The 16,974-nt window shown below is 44.8% G+C and overlaps 1 protein-coding gene and 2 pseudogenes across 1 annotated transcript; all 3 read left to right on the forward strand.

The window, feature by feature from the left end:
- The first annotated feature begins 386 nt into the window (after positions 1–386).
- On the forward strand, positions 387–1,358 carry LOC136557166 (E3 ubiquitin-protein ligase RNF113A-like). The gene has a single exon (XM_066550766.1). The coding sequence runs from the start codon at positions 387–389 to the stop codon at positions 1,356–1,358; it is 972 nt and encodes a 323-aa protein (XP_066406863.1).
- Positions 1,359–8,385: 7,027 nt separating this feature from the next.
- Positions 8,386–9,729, forward strand: LOC136557019 (peptidyl-prolyl cis-trans isomerase-like 4 pseudogene; annotated as a pseudogene).
- Positions 9,730–15,552: 5,823 nt separating this feature from the next.
- Positions 15,553–16,710, forward strand: LOC136556963 (DNA/RNA-binding protein KIN17 pseudogene; annotated as a pseudogene).
- The last annotated feature ends 264 nt before the right edge of the window (positions 16,711–16,974 follow it).

The raw sequence follows: 16,974 nt of genomic DNA on the forward strand, positions 1-16,974 counted from the left end.
TCATCCCTGATAACTCCCTCCAGGGGGTTATCGTCTGTGAATGGGCCATGAAGTGTCCCTTATCAGCACAGCTGATAAAATTCCATCATCCCATTGTGAGATGCTCCGCCCAGGGGGAGGAGCCCAGCATTTCAATCTGGATATAATCTGAGCTGTGGAAGACCACAGGCAGCTTTACCTACTGGACTCCCAGAGGCTAAGAGCCACATAAGCACCACTGGACCTTCAGAGGAAGACCAGACCCTTCTCCAGGATCCCTACTCCCACAGAACCACACCTGTCACTGCAGGAGGACTGCAGCCACCACCCTGACCCACAGGGTGTCATGTTGTATCCTGACTCAGTTCAATCCTTTTCTGCCTTTGTTTTCTAACCAGCAGCACCTGATGGCAGAGGAGAGCAGTGTGTGCAGCTTTGTGTTCAAGAAGCGGGTCCGAGCTGCGGGCGGCAGCCGGCGAAAACGTCCCAGCAGTGAGCAGGACAGCAGTGGGGAGGAGGGCAGCACCGTGGTGAGGAAGAAGCTGCCCAGGGACATCCCCAACCCCATGATCCAGAGGACCAGGTGCTGCATGAGGGAGAGGCCAGAGTATGCACAGAGCAGCAGAGAGGATGAGGATCCTGCCCAGGAGATTGGGGTCACCTACAAATCGACCAGGTCAGCAAAACCTGCTGGCCCAGAAGACATGGGGGCCACAGCAGGGTATGAACTGGACACAGAGAAGGAGAAGGATGCCCAGGCCATCTTTGAGCGCAGCCAAAAAATCCAGGAAGAGCTGCGAGGAAAGGAAGACGATAAAATTTACCGTGGCATTAACAACTATGTGAAGTATGTGAAGCCCAAGGACACATCGATGGGAAATGCCTCCTCAGGAATGGTCAGGAAAGGCCCCATCCGTGCTCCAGAGCACCTGCGGGCCACAGTGCGCTGGGACTACCAGCCTGACATCTGCAAGGACTACAAAGAGACCGGGTTCTGTGGCTTTGGGGACAGCTGCAAGTTCCTGCACGACCGCTCAGACTACAAGCACGGCTGGCAGATGGAACAGGAGTTGGACGAGCACCGCTGCAGCACCAGCGACGATGAGAACTATGAGGTGAGCAGTGGTGAAGAGGAAGTGCCCTTCAAATGCTTCATCTGCAGAGGTTCCTTCAAGAACCCTGTGGTCACCAAGTGTGGGCACTATTTCTGTGAGAGCTGTGCCCTGCAGCACTACCGCAAATCCCAGCGCTGCTACATCTGCGGGAAGCAAACCAGCGGCATCTTCAACCCTGCAAGAGAGCTCATGGCAAAATTGGAAAAATACAAAGGGGAGGAAGAAGAGGAGCAACAGTCAGATCATGAAGAGGATCCACAGTAGCAGAACATGTTCTGTACATAATTGAATAACGTTTTTGTAGGAGGAAAAAAACCCCAAAAAACAGAGTGCTGGATGGGTGTATACCCCCCATGTAAGTTTTGGGTGTCCTCATGTTTTTCCATTGCATTCAACATGACCTAGAATGCTGACAGTTTGTCAGATGCAGAATGTTGTCAACAATGGCAGGACAATCTACCCATCACCCTACTTGAACCCCAAGACTCAAACATTTGAGAAACACCAATAGGAGAAGGAAGTGTGTTTTTAATTGAAATGGTTTTGAGTTGAATAGTTTCTTGTTTGTAGTGTTGAGTTGTAATTTGTAGATATATTTGGGATATGAGGGACTTAAAGATTTTATCTATTTAAGGACATGGGTCACAAACCGAAACTAAGACAAACTGTTTATTCTGTTGTTTTTTTCTGACAGTTCTAAAGTTGAATTGTTTCTTGTTTGTAGTGTTAAGTTTTAATTTGTAATTCCCAAGTAGTGAGCTGTAGCATGCTATCCTGGAAGATTGTATTGCTGGTGATCTTGTTTGACAGCTCCTGGATGACACATGGGATACATCCCTGCCTAGGCAGGCTGGGCTTGTCCACTTGGGTGGAAAGCCTTATTTGAACTGAGCTTATCATCAGTTACATCATGCTGGCTTTGTCATCCTGTCACATTGCAGCTGATCTGAAACCCAGCCATCCTAGAAGAAAAGAAGTCCCTGGGTGAACAAGGATAAGGCTGGATTCAAATCTACACAGGGACCCTCAGCCAATGTCATTCAGCCCTAAATGCAGATTTGTCGTCAGCCAGAGAGCTGGATGGTGCTAAGACCTCAATGAATCACATGTGTAAACTTGGGAAATTTGCAACTCCTATAAAAGGAGCTGAGAATAAACTTGAGGCTGTTTGTCACAAGGACCTTTGAGAGTTGTATCGTTTGTATGTCTCTAATGAATGACCCCACCATAATACTGTCTCCAAAGGGCCCTGCGGAGGATGGCAAAGAACACTTTGCCCTTTTTAAACAGAGAAAGGGGGAACTGTCACAGCACAGCTGGCCTGTGGGCTGTACAGATAGATTGGCCATAACAGACCTTAACTTGACCAGCCTAGCTGTTACAAAGTAGAAGTAAATGACTGCCCAGGATAAGACAATCATAGGATGGATTTAACTCAAGCAGGGACCCCAACCAATCTCATTCAAGCCTCAATACAGACTGCTAAGTCTGCAGTGAGGCCAGTGAGCTGGGTGGTGTTAAGACCTTGACCAATCAGATGTGTAAGCACAGAAATTTTGAAACCACTATAAAATAATTATTGAGAATTTATTGATATTATTTGTAAGTTTAACACATTGGCATAATTGACAAGAATCCCCAATTAGAAGTACAGTTACTGAAGAAATTCCCCCTCTTGGTTTGGCCCCCTACTGAAGCCTCCCCTTTGCTTCTAGCTCCACATTGTTTATATCTAAATACATGGGAAAGGAAAGTGGAATGGCTTTTGTTCACAGAAGAAGCAAGATTAGAATAGGATTCCAGGAATGTGTTTATCTAACAAAATACTAGAATTAGCTGAAGGAACTATATAACTATACAGTAATAGTCTACAGAGCTACACATATATGAAAAACATATAAAAAGCAAAAATCTTTTGGCATCAATGGTAAAATTGGATAATGAAAAAAAAATTATTAGTGATGGTGTAATTTGCTACCCTCTATTAAATATATGTCTGGAGTTATATAAGTGAATATCAAAAGTGGTTTTGAGTCTTGGTGCCAGGTTAAAAGCATAAAATTGTTGTCATTGAGTAAGAAATGACACAGACTCACCAGAGGGTTGGTTTGCATGAAGGGTGTGTCTTTACTTCAGATCCTGTTTTATACATTGTTCCAGTACAGATAGACCTGTCTGGTCAATTAATCACTACATTCCACCTGATTGGCTAATTTATAAGACACCTTTCTAATAACCAATCTTTGAGAAAAACAAGAAAACAGAGAGTCAGAAAAAAAACCACCTGCAGGTTGTTTATGATAATAAGCTATCATCATTTATCTTCAACACTCTAAAGTCTCACAAGCTAATTCTGGGAAAACTTATCTAGTTTTCTTGCTCTCTGACCAGCCTATGACATCCACAGGTCCCCCTTTTTGTTTAAATCCTCCGCGGGGTTCTTTGCAGAAAGGAGAACAAACAGAGCTGCAGAGGTTCCTGTAGCAGTTGCTAGTTATCAATCAGAACCTCAATTGGACACCGATTTAAAATGGTCAGAGAGATTGTATCTTGTGATTCCCTCTTACAAGAAATACACTGTTAATCCTAAAATCAGTTACTTATTCTAATACAATATCACTACTAAGTCTAATATATTAACAACTTATCATTAATTTGTTGAAAGAGCTGACAGTCTTAGTCTGTCAACAGTCCTTTTCAGAAAGAAAGAAAGGATGGAATGTTCACTCCCCACTTGTCGAGGGGCCATCTGATTGATGGTTGACATCTTGATCATCACTCGGAGGTTGCCTGTTGGCCACATTCTGTCTTTGGTGTCACAAATCAGGGTGGACACACCTTACAGGTACCCATCATACTCCAGTACCTGTGGAAACACATGCATACCCACGGCCCCAAGTCTCATACAAAAGGGACAGTTCTTTGTCAGTTAGTCCCAAGTAAGGACACAACCAGCTGATGACACCCATCAATTTCTGGGCATCATTCAAGGTCTTAATAGAATCTGAGAATTGCTCCTCCTGATGCTGAATAGTTTGGTCAAGAATTTTGACTGCCAGATATTTCAAAGTAGGGTGCTGCTGAACCTTCTCTGGGGCCACCTGCAGCCCATAAGAATGCAGAGCAGTGAACAGCTGAGGCTGTACCCTCAGCAACTCATCCTGGGGGTGCTGCCACCAGGATGCTGTCCATGTAATGATAACAAATGCATGAGGAAACTGCTTGTGGACTCCAGACAAGAACTGAGCCACATACCACTGACAGATAGTCAGACTATTGTGACAGCAAAACCTGTGGCAAAGCCTTCCATTTGAGACAGAGTAGAAATCCATTTTGATTTAGGTGAAATGTACATCTTTGAGTTAAGTCTGTAGTTTGAAGCCTGTAGTCTGTAGCCTGACTGCAAGGCCTAGGCTCAGGGATTCAATAAAGGACAGAGATAAGGGGGGGAGACAGAGAGACTGCTGTGAAAGCAGGTCAGCCTGACCTAGGAATTCTTTCTGATAAAGAAGAACTAGTGGCAAATGTCATGGGAAATTCGTAAAAATGAAGATGTATGAACCTATTGTGAAGCTGTATGCATATGTATTTGAGAGGGGGATAAAAAGAGACCTAAGTTCCCAGAGGTACGCATGTCTTTTAAGGAGAGTAATCTCCGCATGCGTCCGGCACTGTAATAATAAACACACCGGCTTTACAACTTTCACAAAGTTGTGGAGTTTTTTGCTATTTCTGCAAAACACATTGATATCTCTGCATAGGTTCAGCATTGTTGACTGAAGGCACTGTGAAGGCAAACTTTGGTTTGTCATCAGGATGCAAAGGAATTGTGAAAAAAAATTTCTTCAAATCAATGATCAAGACTTCTCATCCAGCAGGGAGCATGGTGGGTGCGGGCATACCAGGCTGCAGTGCCCCCCTGATTTCTATCACTGCATTAATTTTTCAGAGGTCCTGTAACAGCCTCCATTTCCCAGATTTTTTCTTTATCACAAAGACAGGAGTATTCCAGGGACTCGTAGAAGGCTCAGTGTATCCTTGTTGCAGTTGCTTCTGAACCAGTTCACGAAGGGTGACCAATTTTTTCTTTTGTCTGAGGCCACTGGTGAACACAAATGGGTTTGTCCACCAGACACCGTAAAGGCAACATAGGATATCTTCTGCCCTTCAGTGCAGTGGCCCCAATTAAAAATCCATCCCACTTCTGGCTGCCAGTACATCCCACTCCCAAAGATTGATTGGAGCTGGAGTGACATAGGGCTGAACTGCAGCTGTCTGCCCCTTTGTGTTGCTGATCAGCACAGACCATTGGTTCACCAAGGTATGTGCCACATCCCCCAGCCTTTCAATGCCAAACCTATGGGAGCCAAAGGCCACGAAGGAGGCCATCCAGAGAGGGAGACCGCTGTCACATCAGCCTCTGTATTGAGCAAACCTTGGAGCTTGATCTGAGGTGGGCTGGCACCCAGTAGTACATGTCATCTGTGGTGGCTGAGGAGAAACATCTGCAGAGCAGAAGGCTTGTGGCAGTCCTGTGGATTCAAAGCCACCATTCCCATAAGTCTGCTGGCCAGTCCTGGGGATGCATGACTGAAAAGGCACAAGTTGAGCAATCCGAGTCCCTGCTGGAATAGTGATGGGGGGGTATGCATGAAAGCTGTAGCACAAATTTGACCTGAAAAGCCAGAGTCAATGACTCCTGGGTGCACAAAGATTCCTTAGTGGGTGACACTGGATCTTCCCACAAGCAGTGCACCCAGTCCTTGTCCCAAAGGTCTGAACACATCCAAAGAAAAATTATATTCACTACAGGATTCTAAAATAACTATGTTGGTGGTAAGTGCATCCACACCAGCGGAGCCTGGGTGATGCCTCTGAGCTGACTGGGCAGGCCTGAGCCAGCACCATGCCCTGAGGAATCACTTGTGTCAGGGCACAATTCCCCTGTGCTCATTGTCCCGTTCCTGGGTCTGCCAAAGGCTGGCCATTGGCATGAAATTTAGCCTTGCATTGCTCAGCAAAATGACCTGGCCTTAGGCATCTAGTGCACAAGAGGGAGGCACCCAGCCATGTTGGATTGCATGTTCCTTGCCTTCCCTTGCCCTTACTTTTGCTCTTCTGTTGTCCACCCCCTAAGGGTATCTGGTCTGGCTGTAAGGGAGCCATCAGAGCAGGCACTGTGTGGCCTTCAGAACCTACCCAGGCACATGCATTGACCATGTCTACTAGTGATGGGTCGCCTGGAAGAGCAGCTATGATCCTCTTGCACTGACTGTTCGCATTGCACTGGGCTAACTGCTTGCATAACTTCTGCCTTAAGGCATCATCCTCAATCTGCTTCTCAAGGGCATCAGCAAGCTTCCTGACAAATGGCAGAAAACGTTCATCTTCTCCCTGAGTTATTGCCGCAAATGCTGGCCCAGGGGAGGCCAATTCAATAGTTCTTAACAATGCACGAAATCCTGCCCTTTGACTCTGCTCAAGAACAGCAGAGTCCCAGGTAGCCTCAAAATTAGAACTGTAAGAGGCCTGTTCTCCGAGGAGAACGTCCACCCCCACCCGATACCTAGGATCTCTCTGAGGCAAAAGCTTGTTGCCTGCTGCAGCCCTTTCAGCAGCCTCCCTCCAGTACTTCAAAAAAATATCAAATAGCACAGGCTCGAACAGTACCTTAGCTATATGTCTAATATCAGATGGAAAAAGCAGGCCTGAGTTTAGCACTCTGAGAGTCTGCAAAACTTGTGCAGAGCCAAGGCCATATTCTTCAACATCATGTAGCAAATCTCGGGCCACCTCCCAGTCAATCCCATTATGCCTGACAGTGTGTACTGAATTTGAGACAGCTTTAGAGGAACAGGAGGGGGAAGCTGGCAGGGGGTGTGACGTTGGCTGGACCAAACACCTGACGGCAGGTGCTGATGATGGGCGTGGCTGGGACATCTCTGCAGACTCCGTGGCTGATGACAAGGGAGCTGATGGAGCAGCCAGTGTGGTTGTGACAACTGCTGATGGTGGGGATGGCTCCGTCCTCACTGCGATGTTGGTGGCAGATCTTGAGTCAGGAACTGCAGCTCCTGCCACTCGTGAGAGAGTCAGTCCCTGGCGTGCAGGGGAGGTGAAGGTGAGGCTTGGCAGGGCCAAGTGGCTTTTGGGGCAGTGCTAGGCTGTCCCCCTGCTCCTGACAAAAAAGGACGGGCATCACCAGCAGGAAAACTTATCTAGTTTTCTCACTCTCTGACCAGGCTGTCACATCCACATAAAATGCAATTGTATGGTGAATTCTAAAGTATTTGGTACACAAAACCATTTGGTTTTAGTTGCAAAAGCTAAAACAAGGGGTTTGGTGTGGGGATTAGGGTTCCTTCTAAATTTAATTTGTTATAAGGGCTATACCAAATCTTATAATTGCCTGGGTGAATTGTGAATTTTGCAGCTATGGTTTTGTAGGGTTGAAGTCCCCCCTTTTTGTGTGGTTTGTATGGACCTGCCAGAATTGGCAGGTCTGAGTCCTGAAGCCAATTCTGCAGCTCTTGCCTCGTGGGATTTAGTCCCCTCTGTGCTGTTTAAGTAAAAGAGAGGGAAAAAAAAAGGAATTGCATTATTGAGTTCTGCAGATTATACCGTGATTTTGTTTCTTATGAGCATATGTGTCTGCATGTGAATAGGAGTAGGTTGTGTGTGTTTAGTCTCAGCATTATATAAAAATTGGAAGAGGAACGCCTGTTACATAAAAGAACATTTGTTGAAAAATTGTCTTAGGTTGCAATGCAAGATGTAACCAAATGCATGTATGCTGTTACCATCTGTTAAAAGCAGGTGGGGCAGGGTTCTTTATCTCTTCCAGGACTCATCCCTGATAACTCCCTCCAGGGGGTTATCTTCTGTTAATGGGCCATGAAGTGTCCCTTATCAGCACAGCTGATAAAATTCCATCATCCCATTGTGAGATGCTCCACCCAGGGGGAGGAGCCCAGCATTTCAATCTGGATATAATCTGAGCTGTGGAACAGCACAGGCAGCCTTTTCTGCTGGATTCCCAGAGGAAGACTGGGCCCATCTACAGCACCACTGGACCTCCTGAGGAAAACTCCACCCTTCTCCAGGATCCCTGCTCCACCAGAACCACTGCAGGAGGACTGAGCCACCATTGAATGGGACTGTGCCACCACCCTGACCCACAGGGTGTCAGCTTGTATTCTGACTCTGTCAGTGCTTTGTGTACTGCTGCATTTTATTTTAATCTTCCTAGTAAAGACCTGTTATTCCTATTCTCAAATCTCTTCCTGAGAGCATGGCAGTGCTGCTGGAGACCACAGTGGGTGACCTGGTCATCGACCTGTACACAGAGGAGCGGCCTCGAGCATGTCTGAATTTCCTGAAGCTCTGCAAGATCAAGTACTACAACTATTGTCTTATTTATAATGTCCAACGGGATTTTATTATACAAACTGGTGACCCCACGGGAACTGGCCGTGGAGGGGAATCCATATTTTGTCAACTGTATGGTGATCAAGCCAGATTTTTTGAGGCAGAAAAGGTGCCCAGAATCAGGCACAAGAAGAAGGGAACAGTGTCAATGGTGAGCAATGGAAGTGATCAGCATGGATCACAGTTCCTCATTACCACAGGGGAAAACCTGGATTACCTTGATGGTGTACATACAGTATTTGGAGAAGTGACAGAAGGCATGGATGTATTGAAGACAATTAATGAAACCTTTGTAGATAAGGATTTTATCCCATATCAGGATATCAGGATAAATCATACAGTAATTTTAGAAGATCCCTTTGATGATCCACCTGGCTTGTGTGTTCCTGATCACTCACCAGAACCTACAAAGGAACAGCTCAACAGTGGCAGAATAGGAGCAGATGAAGAAATTGATGACATGAAAGGACGGCCTGGAGATGAAATAGAAGAAGTTCAGGCAGAAAAAGAAGCAAAAACTCATGCTATTCTTCTGGAAATGGTGGGAGACTTACCAGATGCAGACATCAAGCCACCAGAAAATGTGCTGTTTGTTTGTAAACTGAATCCTGTGACCAGAGGTGAAGACCTGGAGATAATATTTTCACGATTTGGTCCCATTAAAAGTTGTGAAGTGATCCGAGACTGGAAGACTGGTGAATCTCTCTGTTATGCTTTCATTGAGTTTGAAAAGGAGGAAGACTGTGAGAAAGCCTACTTCAAAATGGACAATGTGCTGATTGATGACAGACGGATACATGTGGATTTTAGCCAGTCTGTTGCAAAGGTTAAATGGAAGGGAAAAGGTGGGCGATATACCAAGGAAGATTTCAAGGACTATGAGAAGGAATGTGACAAACCTTCGAAATTTGTTCTGAAAGAAAAGGTAAAACCAAAGCGAGATGCCAAGTACGACCTCGTCCTGGATGAGGTTATAGACGAGTCTCACACAAGTCAGTCACACTTGGCTAAAAAACAGAAGAAGAAGAAGCACCACCACTTTGAAGAAGATGACAAGAGGACCAAAAAATCTAAGGAGTCTGACCAAAAGCATGAGGAATGCTGTAGGGAGAGGACCAAAGTTGAGAAGAGAGACAGGCATTGCAGTCGAAGCCGTTATAAGGAGAGAGATTACACTTACAGTAGACAAAAAGACATGTACAGATGAAGGAAAAAGGGGAACTAAAATAATAGAGTTAACTTTTTTCTTAAAAAAACCAAAAACAAACAAACAAAAAAACAAACAACAAACCAGAGCTTCAGCAGCCAAGCCTCAGTCTGTAGGCAGAAACATTCTCTTGTAATTTTAAGTTGTTTCCTAAGGTTCTGTCTGTTAAATCACTGTCTCCATTCATAGGAAGGAGACCTGTTGTTACCAGTTACTGTGTGTTTTGATCTGTCCCCTGCTCATGGGGAAGATTAGCTCTTGTGAAGTCATGTTCCTCACTGATATTAATAAAGGTTTGCTTGTAGGTATTTAGGGAAAGCCTCCCAGTCAAGGCTTAGGCCTGGGCCAAGACCTGGCCCTGGCTGGTTGAGAATTATGCCATCAGACCCAGGGGATTGTACTAAAAATGTAATCAAGTCACTTTGACTTGCTGATTTCATCTTATAAATGCTGGATCCCCTTTTGAGGTAAACTTGGAAACCTTTCCTGGGAAAGGTTCTCCAGGTCCTCCCTGTGAAATGGGGAGGATCCTCTCCCCTCTGGAGAGGGTCCTGCTGGAAGCTGCCAGACACCTGAACAATGTGTGATCACCCTGTATAGGGGCATTAAGAAAGCATGTAGCTGATGTGGCAATGTGTGATAGGTCCCTTAGAGTAAAACACCATATAAGGAAATACTGTGTCTTGAAGAAGTGTATAAAAATGTGTTGTTTCTCTCAATAAACATCTCAGTATCACTGTGGGTCTGAGTCCATTCCTTGGTCAATACACACACTAGAATAACAGAAGAACTGTTATTCCTTTTCTCATATCTTTGCCTAAAAGCCCCTTAATTTCAAAATTATAACAATTCAGAGGGAAGGGTGTGTAGTGGTTTTGGTTTGCCAATGGGATTTGACAGCCCCTGGGCAAGATGACTTGCAGCTTATGGCAGGAGTTGCTCCCAGGGCCTGGTGGTTGAGCAAGGCCCAGTCCTGTCAGGCTGTGCAGCTAAGCCTTCATGGTTAGAGCAAGAACACAAGCTCCCAAGAAAGACATTCAGTTATGTCAAGGTCAACTTCTCCAGCTAATGAACTTGATCCTACCTAAACAATATGATTCCTGAGTCTCAGCTATTTGGACTTTAGAACAATGGTCAATTATTTCTATTTCTCCAAGAGACATTGGACATTATCTTTTGTCTTCCCATGCTGCGAGATCCTGTATCAGTGACATGATTTGATTTATTAAATTTTGTGGATTTTAACTGGTCTTTTTTGTATCTTATCCCATATCTAATAGATAGCCAGTAACAGCCTTAATAAGATACAAGCTGTTTGAAAACCAGAACAAAAGAGAGATAGAGAAATTATAAAAGAGAGACCTCATAAAATCAGGCCTTGCTTTGCTAAATTAGCTGGCCTGTCACTTCTAAGAGGAGCTAAGCAGTTTGCAAGTTCCCATGTGAAAACATTTGAGAATGAGTGTTTGTTAACACAACCATCTATTCCTAGGGTGAAAAACAAGTGGTTGTCAGAGACTGGAAAGACTGATGTCCAGGCTGATGGCCTTATGAGAATTGAAATGTTATATCTGATTCTCAATATGTAAGCAATTGAGCTTGTAGTTTAGATTGTGCTGTTCTGAAAGAGGTAAATAAAAAGGAATTATTTGCTGAGAACATTATGGCATACTTTATGCCAACAAACTGCACCAGTTTATCTTCTTCATTTTTATAGTCATACCAACTTGCCTGGGTTCATTGTAGAAGGAAATGACTGTGCAGATAACAGCCCCGGTGTGGGCTGCCCTGGTACCAGATACATTACACCAGGCAATTCAGTCACATCAGTTTTTCCATCAAGGGGCTCATGCCCTAGGACATCAATTCCATCTTACATCTGCAGCAGCACGTGATACCATTGCCTCGTGCTCTGATTCTCAGCAACATGCCACCATAACCCAGGATGGGTCAAATCCCCGAGGGCTACAAGCTCATCAGCTGTGGCAATCTGACATTACTCATGTTTCAGAATTTGGTCCCTTAAATATGTTCCTGTTTCTGTGGACGCCTACTCTGAGGCCTGTTGGGCCTCTGTGGTGTGGACACGCAGATTTAGATACAAGGAAGAAATTTTTTTAGACTGAGGGTGGTGAAACCCTGGAACAGATTACCCAGAGAGGCTGTAGATGGTCAATCTGTCCTTCTTCCAGCCAGGATGGGTAATTTTTGCAGTAGCATGATAGCCATGTGGCCAGGACCCAGAGGTTATTCTCTCCCACCTTACATGATTGGCAGGGGGAAGGAGGACAAGGGGTCATTTCTGCTCAAATAAGCATAGCAGAGAGAGTGTGGTGGCTTGGTTCCAAGCCAAGGGGAGTAGGTTCAATGTGAATAATTTTCCCCCTCAAAGGCCAGAATGAACAGGGGATGGGCAAGAGGTTGGTAGGATACACATCCAGGACAGCTGACCCTAACAGACCAAAGGGATATTCCCTTTGGAGTCACAGAATGGCTGAGGTTGGAAGGGACCTCCAGAGATTAAGTGAGGACTTAAAGAGCACAGTTGCCTGTCCTAAACACTGTCAAGATCACAGTGGAAGGAACTTGCCATAAGATGAACCACAGTAGGAACTTGAGATAAGCACAGAAGAGAGAAATTGTGACAGAAAGGTGCTCATGCCAGGCCTGGCAGAGGTGACATCTGGTTAGCACAGGCAAACAACATTGAATATATATTCCAAATTAAATTCATTGTCTCTGATGTTAGCATGCAATAAACATAGCATATTAACAAAGAAATTTTGATTCCTCTCTGTGGCCTTAAAAAGGCCATCATGATGAACAAATAGATCCCCACGTGTGGAAATAGATACAGGGTAAAGTACAACATCCATGTGAATACATCAGGCATCATGTGTATTTGTGTACCCCAATACACAAATGCTTTAGAAAAAAATTGCAATTCCAACTTCTCTCTCTCGCCTCACACTGAGTGCCAAAAGATATGCTGGTTTCTAAGTAAACTGGTGGGAGAATAAGCCCCACTCAATGACATTGAGGGAGATTTCAGGCTGGAGTTACCTGTATCAGAGACTGGGAAAGGTGATCTCTTGGGAGCTTGGAATGTGTGTAGGGGATGGGTCAGACCTTGCTCTGGTGAGGTCCTGCCCTGTCCCCATACACAGCAGCTCCACAGACAGGCTGAGAGAGTTGGGGGTGCTCTGGGGAGACCTTGCAGCCACCTTCCAGTGCATTAAAGGAACCAACAAGAAGCCTGGAGAGGGATTTTTTGTCAGGGCATGTACCGACAGGACAAGGCTAAATGACCTTAAGCAGAAGTTCTACAACAGCAGGCTGGAACTAGACGATCTTTAAGATTCCTTCCAACCCTAATCATTCCATCATTCTATTAAAATAATATGTAAAAATAAAGTGTATCTGGGCATAAATAAAATACATGTACAATTTAAAGTTGTGCCCAGGTGCACTGACCAACCACAGAAGGGAACAGAGGGCACACAGGTGCAATGCACAAATATGAGGGGTATAAAAGGTTGGGCTAAAGAACAAGAAGGGCAGATGCTTGAAGCCTTCTGAAGTGGAATGATGTTACTCTGTATGGGTTGAAGCTTTCTGATATTGTATGGTGACACTGTGTGTTGTGGCTGTCTCAGCTGTGACATATACACACATATATGCCCACTGTCTTGTTAGCCTATAACAGTGGTCCAAAATGGGACCTTGAGAGCCCTTCTGGACTGCAGAGGCTGTGACCAGCAACCTCCCTCTGAGTGGGGCCTCTCAGTGAGTGAACTCTCAAGTTTACTGCTCTCAGAGAATCCCTGATGAATCCTTGGCTGCGACCCTCACTCCTCAAGGCTCAAGGAGATAAAAAGATAAAAAGGCATTTGTCGCAGACATCTTTTCACTAAAAATCCTTTCTTTAGGATTTTTCCTTCTGAGAAGCCTCAGAGACAGAATGTATACTGGTTATATGGTACTGTGGAATGCAACAGGCCCACCTGTGATTGGCCCATCTTGGATATGTATAATTAATGGCCAATCAAGGATCGAGCTATCTCGGACAGAGTCTGAGAGAGCTGCCTTGGTTATCCTTCTTCTTATTCTATTCTTAGCTTAGCTACCACCTGAGAAAACCCTATCCTTCTTTTTCTTTTTAGTATAGTTATAATGTAATATATATAATAAAATAATAAATCAAGCCTTCTGATCATGGAGTCAACATTCTCGTCTCTTCCCTCATCCAAGAACCCCTGTGAACACAGTCACAGGGATCTGAAGTGAATATTTCACTGCCTTTGAGGGGAATTTTTTGCAGTTACCTTGTACAGACTCTTTATGTCTGTGTGCATGCAAGTGTGCCTATGCTATAGTAAATGTGGGAGAAATGCTTGCCACAGCTACAGCTGCTCTGAAGTTGCTCAGGTAAATTTGGCCATAACAGAATCCCAATTTGGCTAGCCTTGTTTGTAAACCAGTCCCCAGGTGAGGCAATGATAGGTTCTCCTGCTGGAAAATATACAAGTTTAAAAAATTTTTATATAACTTCAACCGGGGTTGTTCACCTTTGCCCTGCGGGAAGGGAACTGAAGCTTTTTTCCAGGGCACTGTTTATCTGTGTGAGGCCTGATGAACTCAGCATATCAACAGACTGGGAGTAGCCCCAAAGAAATAAAGGCCCTCAACAGAACATCAGCAGCCATTTAGGAACACCTACCTCAGACTCTGCCTCTGGCACAGTTGGAGATACCTCCTGAAAAGCCTGATAAGAAAATCAAGGAATGAAAATCTAATTAACATCAGAAAGAAAGAAATCCAGATCCAACAGGCCACCAAATATAAGAACTTTGCAACCTGGGACTAATGAATGCCAACTGAATTAATTTCTATGAGTTTTGACTGTATAAAACATCTGAAAAATCTTGTAAAAGCAGTGTGTGATAGAATAATTAATTCTCCGTGGACAACTGGGCTATATGTGTGGATGAGATGCTTTCTGTGGTACATGCTGGCCAGAACAACATCCTGGCCAGATAATAAAATAATGCCTTGACTCTCTAACTTTAAAAATGTTGTTGGAGGTGCCTTAGGTTGCAATGCAAGATGTAACCAAAAGCATGTATACTATTACTATCTGTTAAAAGCAGGTGGGGCAGTTTTCCTTATCTCTTCCAGGACCCATCCTCCCTCCAGGGGGTCATCTTCTGTTAATGGGCCATTAAGTGTCTCTGCATGGCTGATAAAATTCCATCATCCCATTGTGAGATGCTCCACCCAGGGGGAGGAGCTAGGCATTCCAAACTGGATATAATGTCAAGTCTGAAACACCACAGCAGCCTTTTCCACTGGACTCTCAGAGGAGCAGGTTTCTTCTCCACTGCATTCCCAGAGGAAGGCCCATCTACAGCACCACTGGATCTCCAGAGTAAAACTCCACCCTTCTACAGGATCCCTGCTCCTCCAGAACCACATCTGTTACTGCAGGAGGGCTACAGCCACCATTTAATGGGACTTCTGCCAGCACCCTGGCCCACAGGAGGTCAGGCCTATTCTGACTCTGGCAGTGTTTTTGTACTACTTCATTTTATTTTAAATTGTGGTTGTGACTTGGGATCTCCCACTGGTTTGCTTTCGAACCAGCACAAAGGGGTTTTGTTTTTTCCAGAGTTGTGGTTCCAAAATTCTTAAGCACTTGAATTTTTTAAAGTAAGATAGGGCTGTAGGTATATTACTACTAAGTAATTGGCTGCTGCCGTTTCCAGAGGGGCAGGATCTGCACAGTCACAGGGTTGGGAGCAGGATCAGGACAGGGTTGGTGTCATGGGGAAGTCAGATTTCCTCAGCCCCAAGGCCATCTCCAACCGTATCAAATCCAAGGGGCTGCAGAAGCTGCGCTGGTACTGCCAGATGTGCCAGAAGCAGTGCCGTGACGAGAATGGCTTCAAGTGTCACTGCATGTCCCAGTCCCACCAGAGGCAGCTGCTGCTGGCTGCTGAGAACCCCCAGCAGTTCATGGATTACTTCTCCGAGGAATTCCGAAGGGATTTCCTGGAGTTGCTCAGGAGGCAGTTTGGAACAAGGAGAGTGCACAACAATGTTGTGTACAACGAGTACATCAGCCATCGGGAGCACATCCACATGAATGCCACACAGTGGGAGACCCTGACTGACTTCACCAAGTGGCTGGGGAGAGAAGGGCTTTGCAGGGTTGATGAGACGCCTAAAGGCTGGTACATCCAGTACATCGACAGGGACCCAGAGACCATTCACAGGCAGCAGGAGCAAGAGAGGAAGAAGAAGCAGGACCTTGATGATGAAGAAAAAACTGCTAAATTAATTGAACAACAAGTTAGAAGAGGTTTGGAGGGGAAAGAACTGGAAATGCCAGTCTATACTGAATTGAACAGAGAAAACAAAGAAAAAGTTACATTTAAATTAAACAAAGGATCAAGTACTTCAGTTGCAGCATCTTCTCAAACAAGTGTCCTTGCACTGAAGATGGTGGAGGGTGCAGTTAAAAGAGCAGGAGCAGCTTATTGCTCTGGTCAACCCAAAAAGAAAAAGAAGAAATCTGCACTTGATGAGATGATGGAGCTTGAAGAGGAGAAGAAGAGAACATCTCGAACAGACTACTGGCTACAGACTGACATCATTGTAAGAATTGTGACAAAAAAGCTCGAAGGGAAGTACCACAGGAAGAAGGCAGTTGTTAAGGAAGTGATTGACAAATACACAGCAATCGTGAAGGTGATTGACTCTGGGGACAAACTGAAGCTCGATCAGACACATCTAGAAACTGTAATACCAGCACCAGGCAAGAAAGTACTGATGTTAAACGGTGGGTACAGGGGAAATGAAGGCATTTTGGAGTCCATCAATGAGAAGAGGTTTTCAGTGACAATAACCATCGACTCAGGACCTTTAAAAGGGCACAGAGTTGAAGATATCCAGTATGAAGATGTTTCCAAACTTGCCTGAGGTGCTAAATCATGCATCAGAGAAGATTTGAATTCTCAAAGCCTTCTTCCTGACATCTTTCAGGCAGACACAATGCTCTGTAGAATAGTAAATCCTAAATGAGTCCTTTGCTAAATTGTTACATTTAAGTTTTAAGTTAAGCTAAATGCTGTTCTGTTTAAATGTTGTAAAGTGCTATTGAACCTTTAGTTCATACTCCTTTTTACCCTTACCCCTTTATCACACCCCCCTCCTATACCCCCTATCTCCATGTAAATAGTTTTC

This window comes from Molothrus aeneus, chromosome 5, assembly GCF_037042795.1.
Source record: "Molothrus aeneus isolate 106 chromosome 5, BPBGC_Maene_1.0, whole genome shotgun sequence".
Classification (NCBI taxonomy): Eukaryota; Metazoa; Chordata; class Aves; order Passeriformes; family Icteridae; genus Molothrus; species Molothrus aeneus.